This window comes from Barbatula barbatula (genome assembly GCF_947034865.1).
Source record: "Barbatula barbatula genome assembly, chromosome: 8".
Classification (NCBI taxonomy): Eukaryota; Metazoa; Chordata; class Actinopteri; order Cypriniformes; family Nemacheilidae; genus Barbatula; species Barbatula barbatula.
This window is the reverse complement of record NC_136771.1, coordinates 19,749,604-19,764,899: the sequence shown is the minus strand read 5'-3', so window position 1 is coordinate 19,764,899 and position 15,296 is coordinate 19,749,604. Positions and strand designations below refer to the sequence as shown.

At 37.2% G+C, this 15,296-nt stretch overlaps 1 protein-coding gene across 2 annotated transcripts; it reads right to left on the bottom strand.

The window, feature by feature from the left end:
* Window positions 1–193: 193 nt before the first annotated feature.
* On the bottom strand, window positions 194–14,753 carry acsl1a (acyl-CoA synthetase long chain family member 1a). Of its 2 annotated transcripts, none has more exons than XM_079462406.1 (21): window positions 14,686–14,753; window positions 8,689–8,930; window positions 7,246–7,360; window positions 7,096–7,160; window positions 6,873–6,974; window positions 6,638–6,737; window positions 5,900–6,075; window positions 5,774–5,806; window positions 5,639–5,690; window positions 5,436–5,509; window positions 4,581–4,658; window positions 3,570–3,704; window positions 3,354–3,488; window positions 2,903–2,998; window positions 2,747–2,819; window positions 2,554–2,642; window positions 2,168–2,284; window positions 1,854–1,997; window positions 1,641–1,742; window positions 1,353–1,424; window positions 194–1,259 (listed from the first exon to the last, which is right to left on the bottom strand). In XM_079462406.1, the coding sequence occupies exons 3-21, from the start codon at window positions 7,310–7,312 to the stop codon at window positions 1,119–1,121; spliced, it is 1,851 nt and encodes a 616-aa protein (XP_079318532.1). In that variant the 5' UTR covers window positions 7,313–7,360; window positions 8,689–8,930; window positions 14,686–14,753; the 3' UTR covers window positions 194–1,118. The 2 variants fall into 2 exon arrangements, with proteins under 2 accessions (XP_079318532.1, XP_079318531.1); XM_079462405.1 differs by having other exon boundaries at window positions 8,693–8,930; window positions 14,686–14,734.
* Between the last annotated feature and the right edge of the window lie 543 nt (window positions 14,754–15,296).

Sequence of the window (15,296 nt, the reverse complement as noted above, 5' to 3'; positions counted from 1 at the left end):
TGAATGTCATTCATTTTAACAGCTTCTAAAGAGCTGACAGACAAAGAGACTAGCAACTATAAAAACCAAAGAGGATGCAGAAATAAAATTCACGTTGTACATACATTAATAAACTTGTGCTTTTATTAGCTGGTTGAACTGTTTAAGGTCATGTGTTTTGTGTAATGAAAGGATGGTCATTTCAGAATTTTTATAAATATATATTTATTTACAAATATTTAAACTCACACTTTTAATAAGAATGTGACCGAGATGATCGTAGAGCACATCCTTGTTTACTTTGATGCAGGTCCAAATGCAGCCACACATATTTAAAATGGCACAAAACAACCAAACACTATTAAAAGTCAAGCCATTGTTACATTTCTTAAACACCCACATGCTGCAAAGAACATTTTTCACAGTTTACATTACAAACTATAACACAATAAAGAATTAAAAACAAATAAATAGAGGACTTATGTACACGCTTTACTCTATAGGACAGTGGCACAGTTCAGCTGTACCAAGATGTCAAAGTGCTATCGGTGGAAATTGATCAACTTGACCTACTGATTGTACTGTCATAAATTACAGAAAAAAGACATGATGTTATTTCTGTCAAAACCAGTTTGGTGAATCCCATGTAAAAGGAAATAACTCCTTATAAGGCCATACAAACATTAACGTAGGGCATGTTCAAATCAGTCCAGCTTTAAAAACATTTTAAAAATACCTTTACATTTCAAATGGGTTAAAACAAATGATTTTTAGCAGTTTATCATAAAAGGTAAATCAGTGTCATTTTGTTTTACAGAACCATGGTAGACTAAAAACAGACTTAAGGGTGTGTTCTGAATATGGTTATTAAACACAAGGCATTCACTGGCCTAAAGCATTGGGTTAGTCATTATTTTGTGAGGCCAGATACACTGAAGGGTTCAGGAAATGTCTGTGGCTCTTACCGCATATTTTATAAGACACCTTTGGCGCCCCAAAGTGGTGAAAATCATGTTTGTACATTACAATTTTAACTTCATCGAGCCCTAAAGTACATCAACATTGTTTATGAAGAACAACGGTGTCCCCATACGCCAATAAGCGTGCAAGTTCAGGAGTGTTCCAGGTACGTCTTTCATTTACATTTTGATTTTGGCGTAGAGATGGTCGATCTGATCCCTGAAGTGTCTCCTCAGCTCAGCTCTCTTGGCTTTCAGTGTTGGTGTGAGAAGTCCATTCTGAACAGAAAACATCTCTGGGTGCAGAGTAATGTCTCTCACCTACACATGCAAATAACAATGAAGGCGTAAAAATCATTTATTTACACCAGGGACATTTGTATTGTATGAGTTGTATTTGTTAGAATATTTCACCTGTTCAAAAGATTTGAGTCCAGCTTCTTTCCCAAGTCGAATGATATCTTCTAGAATGGCATTTTTAAATTCCTGTTTGAAAGCACCAAGACAGGTTCTTCAGGAATGGGACATGATCAATTTACATCAAAGTCTATGTGATTCTGACAGTAACAAATTGAAATATGATCACTTAAAGTCATCTTATCATTTCTCGACTTATTGAGGAAATGTATAAGGTGGTCTTTGCTAATATAAGCATCACTAAAAAAAAAAAAATATTATGAAAAGCAATTTAAATGTTGTTACCTTGTTCTTGCACATTTCTGTATAGGAGCCCCCCATTCCTCTTTTCTTTGCCCATCCTGGCAGGAAGTCTGGATCAGGTACCACGATACCCACTAAACATGCCTGCAGAAACACAGCATGGGTCACGTACTTCATACGAATGTACATATTCTATCCTGGTACCCACCACCCGATGCCTCTGTAGGTCTTCACTTTCATCAGTTTCCTTCTCACCTGTAGACTGTCTCCATGTACAAATATCTGTGCCACAGGATCACTGCGGGTGTAGATGTTCTCAATCTTTTCTGGAGCGATGTATTCACCCTGAGCAAGTTTAAAGATATGCTTCTTCCTGTCGACAATCTTAAGAGTCCCATTCTGGAACAACATAAATGCACTCGTTTAAAATTCAGCAAATTTTTGCTGGAACAAATACAACATTCTTGTAAACTACACAATAGATTAAATTCGTAATAAACTTGCAGAATGTTTTTAAAGGAGTAAATAAAGTAAAGAAGTAATGAAGAGTAAAGAAGCAGAAGGCTTACTGGAAGCCATTTTCCAATGTCTCCAGTGTGCAGCCAACCATCTTTATCTATGGCCTCTGCTGTTCTCTCTGGGTCATTCAGGTAACCCTGAAACACATTTGGTCCTTTCACACACACCTGTGGAGAACACACACACCAATAAACCAAGATGTACATTTTCATTCTAAAAATATGCAAATGATAGAAAGTACCATACATTATTTTTCAATTTCCCTTTTAACGGGAATGTTCCTGGTTTAATACAAATACAATTTTTATAACAGATTACGTTTAAATAACCACAGAAAACCATTATGACTTTTCGACCCAAAATAAATAAATTAAACTATATAGGAACATATGGAAAAATAATCAAGACTGAATTTAGGATTCAAGTCATGACGCACCTCTCCTTCTCCATTTACTGCAAAATATTTCATTTCGGCCACATCCAGAAGCTTTACAAAACTACAGGGCAGCGGCGCCCCCACGTGACCTGAACACAGGGACCACAAAAATCTTCATAGGAATGTGACTACATCATCTGTAATGCCAGTATCCATTAAACAAGATATATCTGCTGTTTAGAGTGCGTCTTACCTGCTGTCCAGTCTCCAGGAAGTGACATAGTGCAGCCGGCTGTACACTCTGTCTGCCCGTAACCTTCATAAAACTACAATACAAAATAACCTGTGACTTTAAGAACAACAGGGGGATTTGTGATGTTGGGAGAAGTGTGTGTGTGTGTGTGTGTACCTGACAGCCCAGTGCTGCTCGCAAAAAAGTGAGAACAGTGGGAGATACTGGAGCAGCTCCTGTGATCATCAACCTCACACGCCCACCAAGACTGGCCTGCAGGGGGGGTCATGTGCATTTGTGTCACGTATAAATGCTGAATAGTAGAATGACGAGTTCCCGCCAGGAAACCGACTTTGTAGATTCTTTATGGCATGTACAATTAATACTCTAGCTGTTATGGCTTAAGTTGCTCCCACACAAACCAAAATAAAAATAAATGCAGAAGTGAGACTGATAAATGTGTGAAGTTGACTCTAGCTAAATGAACACTTTTCTCGGTTGAGCCATTGGTTGCAATTCACAACATCACCACTAGATGCCGCTAAGGTCTGAAAGCTTTGACCAATAAAATTTTTTAGAAATTTAAAAGGAACATGAATCTTAAACACATTTTCCCTTTTCCGATTACCTGCACTTTACTAAAGATGAGCTTGTCCCACATGCTGTCTTTCCTCACAACTCCGCTCCTCAACTCTGCCTCTTTTCTGCTAGTTGCAAAATCCAGCATCCATCTTTTGAGCGGAGTATTAGCCTGTCCGAAGATCTACACAAAAACACATATCCAACTCATCGACTATTGTGGAGTATATTGAGTATCAGATATAAATGCAAGTGATGAATATACCTTATCAAACATACGGTTGAGTAGTCTGGGTACTACAGGAAACACCGTGGGTTTAAGAGCTTTCAAATCATCCATGAGCAGACGAATATCACCCTGAAAATATCCTATCTTGGCCCCATGGACCAGAAGCACACCCTACAAAACAGAAGAATTTAAATTACATTGTGCATTACATTGCTCAATACATTAGTGCAAAGTCAACCAAAGCGATTGTTTTAAAGGAATGTTATTGGTTCAATAGTTTAACGCTATGGACAGCATCTGTGACATCCTGTTGATGATCACAGACAATAATTTCAGCTTGCCGGTCACAAAACTGTATTTACAGTTATGAACTTACAGTACCATGAAAGTCTATAGGGCAATATGTTCCAAATGGTTTAATCTGTAAAGTAAAACTGCAATTCAATATATTTCAATATATAGAATTTTATATTTTCTAAGCTGTCTAAATTGTAGCTATAATGCTGGGTCTATTGTGCTAGTCTTATACATCTCCACTGAGTACTGTACTTGCATATTGCATTTTGTTAAAGGTCCAATGTGTAATATTTAGGAGGATCTACTGACAGAAATGCAATAAAATATGTGATGCGATCTGCGAAAACTAATGGTAAAATTGTACATATTTCATTTTCATACCATATGAAGGCTGTGTTCCAGCGCTTTCCAAACCGGTTTTATTTTGTTCATACCTTATGCAACAAAAGTTATTGTTATCCGAAGTCACGATACCCTGAAGGGGTGGAGTGAGCTGTTGGTTGCAATTCACCTCCTCACAACTAGATGACGCTACAATCTTCACATTGATACTTTTAGATAAAAATGTAGCTAAATTTAGCGCAGAGTTTAATTCTAATAAACATTTTATCAATAAAACAGTACTGAACCCAGAACAATCCTTTAAAATCACCGTAATTTTATGCACACCACAAATTGTGTTAGAAATTGTGTCAATAGTAATACATTTTTACTAAAGATAAAGTCTCATGATGCATGTGTAGTACATACCTGAACAACTCTCTCAAACATGTGTGCTAGTGGTAGATAAGAAATGTGAATATCTGTCTGGTTAAGCATGCAATGTACCTGTAAAATACACACACACACACACACACACACACACACACGTGCATTGTAAAACATCATGTACCTCCACTACTCTCTCAAACATATGTGCTAGTGGTAAGAAGGAGATAAGAACATCGCGAGGACTAGGCTTCAGCAACCCCTGACCACACAGACACAGGAAATTCAACAGGAAACGGACGATTAAAACAGGAAATTAGGCAAAAGTAACAGACAGAGAAAGAGAGCAAAAAAGAGAGAGTAAAAGAGAGCGAGTAAGTTGCATAAATTCATCAAGTAAGAAAACACTACAGCATGAGAAAGTTGCCTTCAGGAATGAATATCTCTTATTTAATCTATCATTTCACAGATAGTTGTTATTAATAAGCTTATTTGTTGCCATTTTTGCTCTCATTGTTGCTTTCTGGCATACATACACAGATAAAATTATCATCATGTTGTTGTTGTTGATGTCAACAAAAATCTGCACAACACGTGAAGTGAGGACCAAATATGTTTTATTTTGTTGACGTCAAACCTTACTGTATATATGTCTTAATGCACAGTATCACGATGACTGTGAACACAAATGAGATTTGAACGCAATGACGAAGATTACAATTTCAGATCGCCTTTAACTCTGATGTTGTGAAAAATAGCAGTCAAGACTAAATGAATCCCTTTTTTAGTTCACAGACGTAAGAAAATAATACAGGTTCGGAACAACACGAGGGTGAGTAAATAATGACAATATGTCTATTTTGGGTGAGCAAAGAAATAGATAAACTCTTGGCTTACCTCTGTCACTTTAATGAAAGCTGAACAGTTTGAAACAATGTTTCCATGCGTGATCATTGCACCCTTTGGATTTCCTAGCAGACAAGATTTTATTCTCAACATTTATTCCCTGTGTGGGTAGTATAAATATTGCCATAATCTGACAGGAAACAATGAGGTTACATCTGAGAGAGAGAGATGTATCGTGATGCATTATGTATTACCTGTAGTTCCACTGGTAAAGCAAATAAGAGCAATATCTTCTGGTTTAGGAGGCTAGAAGTAACAAATTTCAGAATAGCATCCATGAGTCATAATAAACAGATATTGAATCAAACGCAGCGCTCCGTTTCACTCACAATGGGTGTCTTGTGGTTGGCTTTGCCAATAGCCTGCAAAAATAATGAGTTCATTTAATCCAATACCAGTACAAGACTACCAGGGATCAGTTTACGGGTGTGTTTGTGTGAGTGTGTCTTAAATACCTCCAGCTTCTTCATACTCAGGATTTCAATGCCGATCTGTTGTGCCCGAGCCGTCAGCTCGCTGTCAAAGTCCTCCATGATCACTATAGTTTTGATGCTGTGTTGACGTCCAGACATACAGGCCAGGATGAGACGGGCCTTATCCGCCATGTCACAGATCACCGTAGAGATGATGGCTATAAAAACAGCTCTGTTACACACCACAAATTTCTAACAATTTCATCATGCCAACACAACCTGCTGTGTCAAATGTTAAAATGAAATAATTCAACTTTAAACACATTTTCATTTGCAAGGGAAAATCAGTATGAAAATACACATAGGAAAATACACATACACATACTGAAAGTACATGCATAACATTTAAGGACTGTGATGAATGTTTTCCCCTTTAAATTCACAAATCACATAATGCAAAAAACGAATTTTAAGAAAAGACAAAAAGTTGCATTAAATGACTTAACAAATATTTTATCTTTCAAAACATGTAAAATAAACATTTTCAAAATATATTTATATCATTTGTTTAGTAACAATATGAAGAAATTGTACATTTATTATATTATTTCAAATGTATGAATACATTATATCCGGTTTTATGCCTATACCAATGTATTGCATATCACCAGACTTGACTTGAATAAAACAAAAAATGCTTTAATTCTTTTCAGAGTCTATGTGGCTCATCACCAGCCAAAATGTCACGTGACAGCCTTGTTTCTGACAGGTTTCCCTCACCTCTGTCGATGACGTAACTGATGGCCTCCGTGCCCAAAGTGTCATACAGAGGAACTGCCACCAGAGAGTATGTGTAACACGCTAGTTCTGAAATCGTCCACTACACAAACACACATAGTACGTTATGCAAATATGGAATACAAAAATAAGATAAATAAAAATTTTAAAAAATCACTCAGATTGAATCAGGCTTATATATATATAACAATAGGGGAAGTTTCTTTATGTGATTTACCTCTGGTCTGTTCTGTGCAAAGATGCCAATGTATTTGTCTCCGGATTTACTGTGACCTCTGTGGAGCAATGCTGAGCCTGTAAACTCAGCCCTGTCTGCTACCTACAAAACATACATTAAACAAACACATAAACATATCATTAACTAGACTAGAACAGAATGAGTGCTGGGAAAAGGTGTTAGAAGTCCATCTATAGAAATAAACAGATTAAAGCAGTCTTACTTCTTTATAAGAGAGCCATTTGTACGGATGGTTTGATTTGCGTGATCCTAGGCAAGGGCCATTATCTATAAAAAAGGGAAAATAACTCATTTTACTTTATATAGTTTTGAAAATAATAAAACTATATGTACTATAACAAAATGTACTTACTAGACACTCTCAATCCTCGAGTGAAAAACTCGTACATCGTCCGAGCGTCATTATAGTAATATGTCATGTGCGTGTCACTGTCCAGCAGAATGGACCGTCGGGCATATTCTCCACCCTAAAATATAAAAAACAATAAACATTGGCGATAAGAATTAGCTGTGCATATGTAGAATAATACTATTTTTACAGTATTATTTGCTGAATTATTCACCTCTGCTGCATTGCCCAAATTTGCATTTGATTTGATTAAAAACTATGGCTGCGAATTCATATTTAAATCGTGATAACAATAGCAAGTGCAAAACACCATCATGATACGGTCAGAAACTGTTCACTTTTGGGGCGGATTGTATGAATGACATCAAACTTAGAAATACAACAATTTAGAAGTCTATCAATTGGCTGTAAAGTGTAATAAAAATTCCATGTGTTACCATAGCAAACATATGGTGTTTCTGTTCTCTAAAGGGAGAGATGGACAGACTGTAACAGTGACAAAGTCGACTTATAATCTCGCCTGTCTGCATGAAAGATGCTGTAATTATTTATTGTTCCACAGACAGGAAGCAGACGGGATGATTATCTAAACCACAATGCACAAGCACATTGTTCACCCACTAAGAGGTTAAATGTAGAGATGAGGACAAAGACGGACAACTAAAGATATAGTGTTCATGCATGCAGCATTATGGCTCATTTGGTGTCTTGCAGTGAGATAAACCACTTCACATGCTGGGTGAACCACAGTCTGTACTGCTGAACCACGCTGATGTGCAAGATGAAGTTTGCAAGTAATCACTGAGACGCTTTTATGCATTTAGACTTGACTGAATAACTGGATCCGCAAGACATTTTAAACACTGCATACTTATTTAATACAACTTTAAATGAAACCTTCCAGGTTTAAGACAGCATTGTAAATTAGAACTATGACTGAATGCCGATTATCGACAGAAAAAGTTGTAATTGTCAAAGATATGTTTCTTTTGTGAGTTGCTCTCAAAGATATCTGTGCCATTACCGATTGTAGAACAGCATCATTTAACACAAATAATGGTATCATATCTTCTGACAACTCAAACCCGAAAACATCACAACAACAAACTGATGATGTTAAAAATTCTGTGTGTGGCTCACATGACAACTTAATGTCTGAGTTGTCTGTTCACGCTCAGAATAAGCTACAAAATATAACCAAATATGATGTCGACAGTTAAACCGTGTCTACACGGGTCGCAACATGACAACCTGCTTGTTCTCAATGAGTCTGTCATACCATATCCAGTGTTGACAAAAATTAATTTTAATGCGTTTCTAATGTCTTTTGTCATGTGGCGCCTATATAGACACTGTGTCAGAGGTCCCACTAAGCCAAAGGTCTAATCTTTTCATCAAGAGATATTTCACTCCTGCTCTTTGATTTTTAATGAAGTATTTCCACACCTACCGAGACCTCCACAGACTGCAAACTGAGGTCGCATGGTGGTTTGAGGGCTTTGGGACGAGTGGCCAGCCAGTAGGTGGTGATGGCAGCGAAGGCGCCCATGCCCATGAGCGTGTTGGTGGGTAAAGTGCGCACATACTCCCTCAAGTCGTCCAGCTCTGGTATTCTCAAGAGGCTGATCAGATCCTGGGCCTGCATTGCTCCGCCCTGGTGGGAAGCAACTAATGCAACGAACTGACGTCTGTAATGAAAAAGAATTGCTGTGGAAAGTGTTACATTTATAGGAAAACAAAACAGATATTTAAGCAAAGGTCAGGGTACTTTAACAAGCATATTGACTCTTTAAATACATTTTTAAGCATAACTTACCAATGAACTATAATCATTATAATAGTATGTGTTATGTTTTAATAATAACCAATTACAATTATTGATTTTGGTTGTTTTTCCTTTTGCTACTGCCATGCCCTCCAGTTCCTTTTGTATTCACTATATGTTTTTTGACAAAATATACAGATGACCAAATGTCAGATTCCATAATGCATCGCATTGCACACATAGGCACACATTTTACTTAAAAAACCTGAATCAGCAACTGGCAAATGCCTATGCTTTATACATTTTAATATTGATATAAACATCTTATCTTTATTTGTATGCCAGTGCCCTTTTATCATAAATCACATTTATTACAAAAACGCGTTGTGACGATGCATAAACAATTCTCACTTTATTAAATTTAAGATTGCTTCCGTTCGACTTATCTAAGTCTCTTACAACATGGCAACCCATTATGCCATATTTTAAATAAAACGGCCAATTTAGTCAAATCTAAAATAAACATTTCCTGAAAGATTAAGCACTCCTGTTAATATGACACAGAAAAACAGGTTTAATTTCAAGCCCCATTTCAAACCTTATTCACCTGATTTAAAGAAGATCTTATCTTTCATCCCTCTGTCTAGTTCACAGTCCACACAGAGAGACACACACTGTGCCTATAATAAATATTTCATAGGCATCAGTCTATAGCCTCAAGCAGTGGTTTCTCTCCTTGTGTGTAGGGTTGGGTCACGTTTGCATTTTACGGATTCCGATTTCGATTCTGCTAATCGATTCCTAGTTTCGACTTCACAGTTGAAGTAAAACATTTAGATAATCAACCAGGGGTGCGTTTCCCAAAAGTATCATTAGCCAACAATGGTCGCAAATTTCATCGTTCCAGCATAGTTCGACGGTTTAAGTGTTTCCCAAAAACATCGTTCCAACGCTCAATCGCAAGCAACACCGCTAACGCTGAGGTAGGAAGCTTATTATTATGACATGTAGATTTACACGCATCAAACTTTTGATCAAAGCAAGCAAGAAACATGCAGTGCATCGCATTCCATGCCATCATTCTAAATATATACACATTCAATTCTACATATTTTAGTTTGTGAAGAAAATTGAAGCGCTGTTTTTTTAAAAGTGCGAACGGGCATAACCTGTGTGCTCTAGGACCCTGGGGATTCCCTGGCGAAAAAACGGAGAGGACACTTATAAATTATCTAAATATCGGGAAATAAACATCAGATAAAAAATAGGATAACAAAAGTAGTCCTTAAATGCAATGTATGTTATTTACAGCAAGAATTTGATATTCATTCGATCAGAATGTATTTATTAGTAGACGTTATTCCGCATCGACTACATTGCTGAACCAAACATTTGTAACTACACCATTAACTTCCCCAACGATGCATCGTTCTATGGTGGTTAACCAGCGAGTTATATCGATGTTCAGGAAACGCACCCTGTATGGTCATTTAGCCTCCTTAAAATAATAGCCTAATGCAAAGCATTCTGGGAACCAGAAATTCACATAAACCTTTTCTGATTTTGGTTTCCAGAATGCTAAATGCTAAGCATTTATAGTTTTGTTTTCTGTAAGGATAAAGACTTTTTAGTGTTTAATGATAATTTATCTTTGAACAAACCGTTGCCAGTTAAATACATAAACGTAAAGCTACAGTAAAATACCGGCAAACTAATACTGTAATTTCAACAGAAATTCTTTACAGCGTATTGTAAATTTGTGGTTCCTGTGCTTTATCACAATTTTTGTTTCAAGTATCCGATTCCTATCGATTACTAGCCTTTCGATTCTGATTCTCAATCGATTCCCAATGCTATACTTGTGTGTGTGGACTCCTTACAGAACCAGAGGCCTTCATTCAGCGGAGACCTCAGACATGTTCACTAAAGCTGAAACCTTCATTTAAAAGCTGATGGTTTTCCGGACCAATAAGCTGTGTGTCAAGTACAGCTGATAAGATACTCTCCAGCTATACCGAGGGTGAAAATGAGTCATAATGCTCGTGAACAGCACTGTTCATGTCCAGTTGATAATCTGATGGGTACCTCAGGGGTCTGTGTGATGTTGGTCTGCTTTACACTCTTCTCAACTATATCTATATATACTGCACTTTTGTTTCATACTGTGCTTATCATAATGGTAAGCAATGTATATTAATAAACCAATTAAACAAAAGCTTGATAACAGATAACGTAATTGTCACATTGCCCCAACTATTTCCTCTGACCCTACAGCTCCTCTGCCCTTGAACTGCTAAGAAAGACACACACAAGCTCATGCAATTGAACAGATCATGCTGAGCCTAAACCATACTACTTCTGCACTTCCAGCGTAAACAAAACTGACAGGCACAAACATCGATACTTACTGTGTACCTCTGCAGAGAAATTATGTGTTTTTCCCACGTATCTACTGTATGTTGCTGCAGTTAAAGTGACCTATAATGCAGCCCTAAAGGAAACTATTGGCTATGAATAGTAGAATGACCCTGACAGGCAGCAATACCACCACGTGTATCTCTCTCTCTGTCACTCTATAAAATGTCATGTTTTTTACAAATGGCTTTCTTTTACAGGAAGTTACAAATGAACATGGCTGAATCGCACAGAGTCTTATTTTAAATATATATTTATTTTATATCCTATATCTAGTTACTACAAAATGAAGGGTCTTTAGAGCATCAGCCCCTCACAATGAAGAGGTCCGAATCTGTCTACATTCACCTCAAAAGAATTAGAAATCCAGAGGTTTTTTATTATGGCGATCATGTGCATGTAAATGTGTGTTCCAGCAGGCGTGTGTGTGTATGTGTTTGGATCGCAGATGGGAAATGGCACGCTGGTCATATGACGGCCCTGGCAGCATATGCCCTCCGAGTGAAACCCAACCTCTCTTCATACTTAGACTGGAAAAAGCACAAACCAATGACGGAGCTACACTTACATTCACCCCACAGAGGGAAAGACAGATACAAAGAGAGACAGAATGTAACTTACAGGAGCCAAACGTTTTTTTCTTATATCCTTCCATTTCTGGTCAATTTCTTCTAAGCAACAATCAGAAACAAAGTTTAAATTCTCAATGATAAACAACTGAGAAATTACATTTAGTGGCTTTTATAAATAGATGATACAGAAAAAAGAAAGATACAGGCAATACATTTAGTCAATACACAGACATATACAGATTGGAATGATTATTTCTGAGGCTGGGCAAGGTCTCTAAAGCATTGTGTCCTGTAAAAGGAAGTCAATGGAAAAGAGAGAAAGGGAGGGAAGAACAGTTGTTCTGGAAAACAAATGAAACTCGGGATACAAAACACAAAACACTCACTTCTGTGAAAGTGTTATCTACTCTTGAAAAAACGAGGTGAAGAGCTTGCTTAAATCTTTCAGATGCCAACACTTACTAAGCTACATTCAACACTATTTATAACTCCACGTATTTTTCATATTCTATTTGAAAATAGCAAGCTACGTATCTTAAAAACAAGGATTGGTGTATTTACTATCAGCTTACAACAGAAAATATGGTATGGGTATTTAAAGGTTTTTAAATGAAAGGTGCTGTGTTAGGATCTATTGACAGAAATGCAATATAATATATTATACATAACTAACTATGTCTTCAGAGGTGTATAATGACGTGTTATGTTTTGTTTATTTTTTTCAATGAGCTATTTCTATCTACATACACCGGTACGCGGGTCCCCTTGCATGGACTCCGCCATGTTGTTTCTACAGTAGCCTTAAACGGACAAACTGCTCTACAGAGTGCTTTTCGTGAATACGTTTCTTTCTTCCGCAGCACACAAAAGATGATATTGTACTAAATGTAGGTATGACCGAACAATGGCGGTACCCAATCACTTCCACTGTATGGATACAAAACCAATGCAAGTCAATCGGTACATTGTTCAGTTACCAGCATTCTTCAAAATAGGATTAATTGACCAAAGATTATAATTATAAAATTCTACCTTAAATATCATCTATACAGAGCATCATATAGCAGCTGTGGAACTATTCATGGGCCACATGAGATCGAGCTTAAGATGGCTGATCGATACATAGACTGAACTACTGACAAGTGCATTACATCAATATTCAGAGAAAGTCAATGGGCTATACTTGGTCATCATAGTAAGACAACTGATACAATAATATAGCACACTTTGTTTGCTAAATTATAGTGCATAAAGTTACTGAAAAAGCTGACAGAACAAGACCTCCACACTAGACAAAGAATTCAGGTAAATATTGATTTAAAGCAGTTGATGCATTTGTAACGTTCATGTTTTGTATGATAGAATCTCTACATAGTAATTTCACTGCATCCAGTTACTTGCATAAACGCCAAATAAAGACACTCCAGGCATGAGAGGATGAACAAAGAAACACCTCCCCGATGAGAAAAAGGAAACCGCATAACCTCAGACTGGCAGAATTTCAAATCTGCTGTTCAAAATCTGAAAAGGTCAGCCCACAACATTGCACACACGTACCCTCTGCTCTGCACATAAAAGTGGGATATGAAAGTGAATTAAAGTGTCATGATATGGAGAATGGAGACAACATGTGGAGACAAGTTGTGAGAATATTATATTACAATCAGAATACTTAAGAATTTCATAATTCAGTATTGAACAGATGTGTCACCCTCAGATTAAAAAAATGTATACACATATTCACTTCTTTGAGGAATTTATACAATGCAAATTTAACTTTTTTCTAACTAAATGAGGCCAAATCGTCTGCGCTAAGAAGGTCTGCTTGTCATAATCAACCTGTTGCATGATCATGCTCTATTTGGATGCTTTTAAAGTCAGCATAGGCCACACGTCCTACTGCACATTATATAAACAATTCTTTTTAGAACGTCCCTTACGCATTTGCTCATAAAACCACACTGTTTAAGTTACCCCAGAGTTAAATGGCATGTTTAGTGCCATGTGATTTGTGATGGCGATCAAGTCGGAGGTTAAACGACAAGGAGTGAGGACATAACATGCTGCTAACAAGTGCTGCATTGTCTTCCCATTCGATTCCGTTTTGTGTCAGCCAAGTAACTAACAATAGAGTAAACGGTGCGTTCAGCGCGCGTCTCCAAACGCGGTCCATCTCCGCCCCTCGCTTTGTTTCCACTCTTTACAGCGATTCCAGCGCAACTTCGTATTACATCGATACCACATACAAACGTCAAAACCCCACTGATAAAATGTACAGCTTGAAAGCACCGTGAGTCGCGTCGCATCGGATCAAATCGGCGTCTGCCAGATGCATGTTAAAGTAAACTTCAGCCAACCCAACACCACTAAGTGTGGGTGAATGAAGAAAACGATTCACGAAACCAAGCGTATCTTTTAGGAGCGAGTTTAACTGAGCGACTGTCTCGGAGCATTCCGCACAAAACGCAAAGATATGGACGCGCTCTTGCTCACGCCAACGCGTACGGCATTCCTCCGCTGTATGACAACGAGTCGTCATCACGCATTACATGTTAGTGTTAAATCGAGCATGCATGAGCCTAAAATAAATCCACAGAACCATTTGCACTGAACGCGTTTTGTGTGAACATTTGAGAAGTTTGAAAATTATAATAACGATACTAGTCAAGATTAGAACAGAAGCGCACAAACCTGAATGAATGGTGCAAATGTTGCGTCCACACGGATGTTATTTTGAGACGGATATGGGGCTCCGAGCTGTTTTATGATAGGAAACCGGCCCTTTATCCAATCAGATTTAGCTTCACATGTTTGGGCGCGTATGAATTTAAAGACTGTTTTGCATTGGTCAATATTTAGGAGATATTGTGATGTTGATAAACAATGTGATGTTGACGTCATCTCACAGACATAGGACAACAACATCAGGGGTTACAATCAACAAATACATGATACGGTTAACGAAGATTAGGCACATATACAACAAGACTGTTTTATTTTACATTGTTTAAAGTTTGTACAAAGCACCATACAAAAATATGTTTAAATATATAATTGGTTCAGTATATCTATGTGCAGATGTTTTCAATTTTAATTTATTTTTAAAGTGCATAGAAATTAATCTGTACCCTACATGTGACTTTACCACACAAATACACAATCCTTCTAAACTATATGGCTCCCTCTAGTGAGCAAAATAATGCAATGATATGAATTTGGTAATTTTATGAATTTGTCTAAGACGCATTTATAGGAGGAAAAATAACAAGGATCACTAAACACCATTAGTTTCACCAGGGTAA